This window comes from Arachis ipaensis, chromosome B09 (assembly GCF_000816755.2).
Source record: "Arachis ipaensis cultivar K30076 chromosome B09, Araip1.1, whole genome shotgun sequence".
Taxonomy (NCBI): domain Eukaryota; kingdom Viridiplantae; phylum Streptophyta; class Magnoliopsida; order Fabales; family Fabaceae; genus Arachis; species Arachis ipaensis.
The window spans coordinates 9,953,473-9,959,143 of NC_029793.2; the positions used below are offsets into that span (position 1 = coordinate 9,953,473).

The 5,671-nt window shown below is 36.6% G+C and overlaps 1 protein-coding gene across 1 annotated transcript; it reads right to left on the minus strand.

Moving 5' to 3' along the window:
* On the minus strand, nt 1,196-5,122 carry LOC107617941 (RGG repeats nuclear RNA binding protein A). Its single transcript, XM_016319834.2, has 7 exons — nt 4,693-5,122; nt 3,536-3,860; nt 3,383-3,448; nt 3,110-3,242; nt 2,735-2,890; nt 2,484-2,540; nt 1,196-1,701 (listed from the first exon to the last, which is right to left on the minus strand). The coding sequence occupies exons 1-7, from the start codon at nt 4,877-4,879 to the stop codon at nt 1,528-1,530; spliced, it is 1,098 nt and encodes a 365-aa protein (XP_016175320.1). The 5' UTR covers nt 4,880-5,122; the 3' UTR covers nt 1,196-1,527.

A 5,671-nucleotide genomic window follows, 5' to 3' on the forward strand; every position in this document is an offset into this window, starting at 1 on the left:
AAAGTTTTCTTCTTCATTCCTTGTTAAAAGTATTAGAAAAGTACGAAAAGTTGAACGCCGACTGCAAAAGCGTTAGTTTCGTAGCTCATCATGTCGATTTGAAAAGCAAATGCTCTCTATAAGCATTTATATTCGAACTTGTTTTGGATTTTGATTAATCAATTCAATATTGACGGTATTGGCTTATAGCAAAAAAAGAACCTGTTCATACAAGGCCGATATTGAACTTCATGCCCCATGGCACAACTAACTTAAAATGAAGTTCTATTTCTAAACGTTTTATTAATAAACGTATGATGATTCAACGTAGTTAAAGCCTCTATATAAAGGTTTGAGTTACTATTTTACAAGATGCAATAGAGAGAAAATAAAATAGACTGGATTACAATCATCGCAAATATGATATGTGGAAAAAAAGGACATGGTATTTTCTTTTTTTTAATGCGTTATGGTAATAGACAACCTGATGATAATAGACAACCTGATGATATTATAAAAGCAACTCAGAACAATCGACTTGACCTATCACTTTTATAGTTATAAATGGGCTCCTAGTTTGAGTTTGACACAAGATTGCAATATACTTTATAGGAAACATTTCAGGTGCATCGGGAGTACCGGTGCTCCAATTGTTTTAACCGTTGATCTGAATTATAAAAAATATATATAATATATATTAATTGAAATCAACGGTTAAAACAACTGGTACTGCTCCAATTGTTTTAACCGTTGATCTGAATTATAAAAAATATATATAATATATATTAATTGAAATCAACGGTTAAAACAACTGGTACACCAGTACTTCCCGTGCACTTGAAATGTTTCCTACTTTATAATTTTGGTGAGCATAAAACTGTCCGACTTGATTTAAGCAATTGATCTGTATAAACTATAATACATTAAATTATGAAGAAATCAACCTAATTAACGTAGAAATCAACCTGCACAGCGAAAACAATTAATCATTTTAATTCCTAATGACGAAATTCCATTAGAAAGATATCAAGTAAAAGCTTTCGATTTTCAGATCTTAATGCCTACTGCAAAACTACTGTAGAAGATGCACAAAACCAAACTACTTCATGAGTGCAGCATTAATATTAGGCTCACGTTTCTATTTTTTCTAATATTTTAGTTATTTAGAAAAATAAAAATACAAAGTTGCATTTTAATGCGATGCCAAACGGGCATATTTGAAGCAAAACTGAGGATTCAATCTATAAATAAATAAGGAAACTCAACAACATTTGATTTTATCCGCCACCATAATAACCCCCCAAATGTCAACCACAGTAAAAAACAAAAAAGACATGACAGAGGAAACGGCTACATGCGATTAAGGGAACAACCTAAATTTACATTGTAAAGAGTCATAATAAAAGTTGAATAACCCTTGTTCTTCTAATTCAGGAAGAAATCCAATGTTTGTTTTTCCTGTTTAAGCTTAAAATCATAGAACCCCAAAATTGTAAAGAAGAGAGGACAGACAGGGAAATTTTTGGAAGGGTTCTTGGAATGGAAACCTCACTTGCCACCCAAGGTTGGGAAGTGCCCAGGATCTGCAATCGACGGGGCTTGGGTGTTGCTGCCAGCATTTCCACCATAACCTCTAGAACCTTGGCCACGTCTGGCACGTCCGCCTGGGTTGTAGTACCTTTCTCCTTCGGCAGGCTTCAGAAACTCATTGATGCTGACAGACTAAATTTACCCAGAAATCCAAAATTAGCCCGTAGAAGAAAATACCAAAAACAAAAAACATTGACAGTGCCAATTAAAATCCATAGAAAAATATTATCAGGGTATATTGACGCTTGAATCAGAGAGATCCTTCAAGAAGGAACACAAACCGAAATTACCCATCAAGAACAATACAACCATGCAATGGTGACAATAAAGTTGAGTTGAAAAGGACAAGGAGCAAGAATACATACATGGGGACACAACAACAGCCTCATTTAGATCTCAAAAAGAAAAACCACAAAACAAAGAATAAATCAAATGCCAGATGCATAACATCTCCTGGTCTTGCAAAGGGAGTCAATATCAGCATCAACAATGTACAGGCAAATCCACAAACAAGAACATGACAACTGACAAGTAGTCACAAAATAACCAACTTTACAATGAACTAAAAGAAATAAAGTAAAAAGATCGTGTGTTCAAAAAATGTAATACTCAACCCTTTTATTTAAAATATCGAGTAACCTGGATCTAAGCAATGGTTTCCATATTTATTTGAGGATAGGAGTTCACTATTACTACAAAACTCGGTGTTTATTTTAAAAGATAAAATTGAACCAGTAAAATCAAGGTTATGGTTAAAAAAAAAAAAGCAAGTGCATAAGGATGCACCATAAGTTAAATAAGCAACTAAATTATCATTTAAACCAAGTATTCGAGGCAGATAGATTTGATGGCTGATAGCCAAATAATCCTTCATGGAGCTAAAATTAAAAGCTAGAGTGCTAAAAAAGACAGACCTTCTTGGATTTCTCCTCCTTCTCCAAAGCATCTTTGCGCTTATCCTTGTCCGATCCCTGAAAAGATAATTAAGACATCAATAATTGTTTTTGAGATAAAAAATATCATACAGCAGTAACAACAAAGACTTCAACCAAGTAGATTGAACTTATTCCCTCTGTTTGCTTTACATAGATCAACAATGGGTCCATAGAAATTAGAACAACAAGAAACAGCTATAAAAAAAACAAAACTAAAGATAAAATCTCACCAACTTAATGAAGATGTCATGGTTGTCTTTCTTGCTTGACAGTGGCTGCATGGATTCAAATTCCTTAATATCCACCTTTCTCTCCTCAGTTTTGAGCGCTTGTAATGCCTTCCGTTTCTCTTCCAGCACCTTCTCATATTCCTCCAATGTCATCTCCTATCAAAGTATAACATTATTTGGTAATGAACAAATAACAGCTGATAATAGTAAACTTTGAAAAACCCACTAAAAGAAGCAACCATGTGTTAAGACAGCAAGAACAAAAAATGCAACCAATCATTTTCTTTCTCATGATCCAAAGGCGTAGAAATGTCAGAAGATATACAAGAAAAGGCAATATTTAGTGAAAAAGCTTTAATTGAGCCGAACACTCACCTTCTCCTCCGGCTCCTTTTCTACAGCTTCATTGGCAGGATTGTCCTTGTTTGCATCTTCTGCAGCTCCCTCGCCAGCAGGGTTCTCCTCACCCACAATCTTTTCAGTTTCATTCACTCCCTCCTCAGTCACCCTACACAAATTTCATACAAGTAGAAAATGTAAGTAAAAAGGACCTGTCGAAAGCAAAAAAAAAAGAAAAAAACTCTAAAAGACTAAAACCATGCAGCGAGTATATTTGTAATATATATTATGTAAAACATAATTGCTTACGGAGCAATTTCATCAGCAGGGGTTCCCCAGTTACCACGCCCAGAGCCTTCACGTTTAAGTTCATTGCTGCAAATAGAACAAATGATATCAATGTTGATAATTGATAGAAAAACTACATGAAGAAAGAAACCACTAGTAAGTAATGATGTTCACCCGCGGCCTGTCCCACTGCGGCGTTCAAGTCTCCGTGGACGCCCTTCTTCGCCAGCTTCGCCATTGCTGAAACCTCCACGACGACCACCAACACGATAAGGCCTCCCAACGCCATAGCCACGCCTTTCTGAAGGCCTCCCATCATCTCCTTCAAAGGCAACTTGGTTTGCAGGGCCTCCAGCAGCAGGGAATGAGGTATCATCGCTTGGAGAGTCACGGTTAAATCCAGGGCCCCCACGACCACGTCCATATCCTCGTCCACCTGCTCCTCTTCCACCTCCACCACCACGACCACCACGTGATGATTCATTTTTTGCATCCCTCACTATAAAAGAGACAACGAAGGTAAATGAAGACAAGAAATGAATTCAACCAACATTATCAATGCAATCAACCATTCAGGAACTAGTACAGCAGAAAACATATTCAATATTATCTTAACACCAAAAAATAGTATATACACACCAACCGGCGAACATTCAATGCTTTACACAACAAATAATGCAAGAACTTTACAGGTTAACATTTAAATGTATCCCTATAAATTAATTTCAATTAGAAATTTTACTAGTATTCCCTACATAAAGGAGTCAAATTCCGCAGAAATTTATGAGCTTATGCAAACATCCAGAACACAGTGAGAGTATGTTCAACCGTATGAGCTTATGCAAATGCAGAAAAAAAGCATGCTATCAGATCCCCTATGATACATTAATACTCCATTTACAACAACAAAAATAAACAAATTAATAAATGCAGCTGAAAAAGAAATGATGACGTGTTTAAATCTCATGTACACGTGAACATTTATGTAGACTAAGACAGCAACAAACAATATAATTTGAAAAAACCGACAACATAAAAACACCAAGACTCATCATGTGTCTCATACTGCAGGATCAAGCAAAACCTAAAAAGCAAGCATGTGCCCAGCAAAGACAATATATAGTACAGGAACAAAAACACCCAGCAGATAAATCTCAGTTCACTATTGAAACCCATCAATAAAAGCCAGCATATTTTCAATACCCAAAAAAAAAACAAACTTTTCAACAAAAAAACAAAATTAAAATAAAAAAACCCAAAAATCAAACAACACAAAAAGGGAAATGAAGAAATGATAAACGAATAAATCAATCAGAAAAAGGAATGCTCACCAGCCTGAGAAGGAGGAACAGGCTTAGAAGGCAACTGAGCTGGCGGCTTCTGCTGCTGAGCCGCCGCCGAAGCTGAACCCTTCTTGGGTGGAGCCACCGCAGCAGCCATAGCTTCCGCGGCGGCGAGTTGCTGCGAGGGGTCCTCGGCGTCGTCACCTAACAAATCGAAAGGGTTGGCCGTCGCCATTTGTGGAAAACTGTGACCGACAGAGAAGAAGAAACCCCCCTCACACGAAACAGAAACCAGAAAGCTCTCTTCTTAGGGTCTGAAATTAGAGATTTTTGGAGTCCATCGAGAACGGAATAGAGATCGAAGAGAGAGAAAGAAGAAGAAGAAGAAGAAGAAGAAGAAGAGTGAAACTGAAAAACCCTAGCAGCCGCGAGAGAGAGAGAGAGAGAGAGAGAGAGTGAGAGTGAAACCCACAGAGAGCAACCTAATCTCTAATTCCAAATTCAATGTAAAAAAGGTGGAAATTTTTTAAAATAATACACTAAAGATATTCATCTAATAGTGCATAATCAAAAAACGAAGAAAATTTTTAAAGAAGAAAAAATAATAATAAGTCAAATTGAATAAAACTAAGAGTTTGTCTCATGGAGACGACGATTTAAATGAGTTCTTTGGATTTCACAGAGCAACTTGATAGAACTTGCTAGAATGGTAGACAGTATTGAAATAGAACCTTCAAAAAGTAACTGGTTGCAAGCTTTGCAACAGTTCTAGCAAATAATGGCAAGCAATTGAGGATTACGGTCAGCATTTTTCAACAGGTTAAGCTTCTCTGTTGATGCAGCTCACCATGTCCAAAAATTGTTAAGACTCTGAGACCATACTTCTTTAATTCTAGAGCAATCGATCAAACAATGAGTGATTGTTTCTATTGCTTCATGACAGCAGTGCCATATTGGCAATATAGATAGGATGCGGCAGTGAATCTGAGCAAGCACCGAAAGCCGACCATGGAGAGCTTTCCAGATA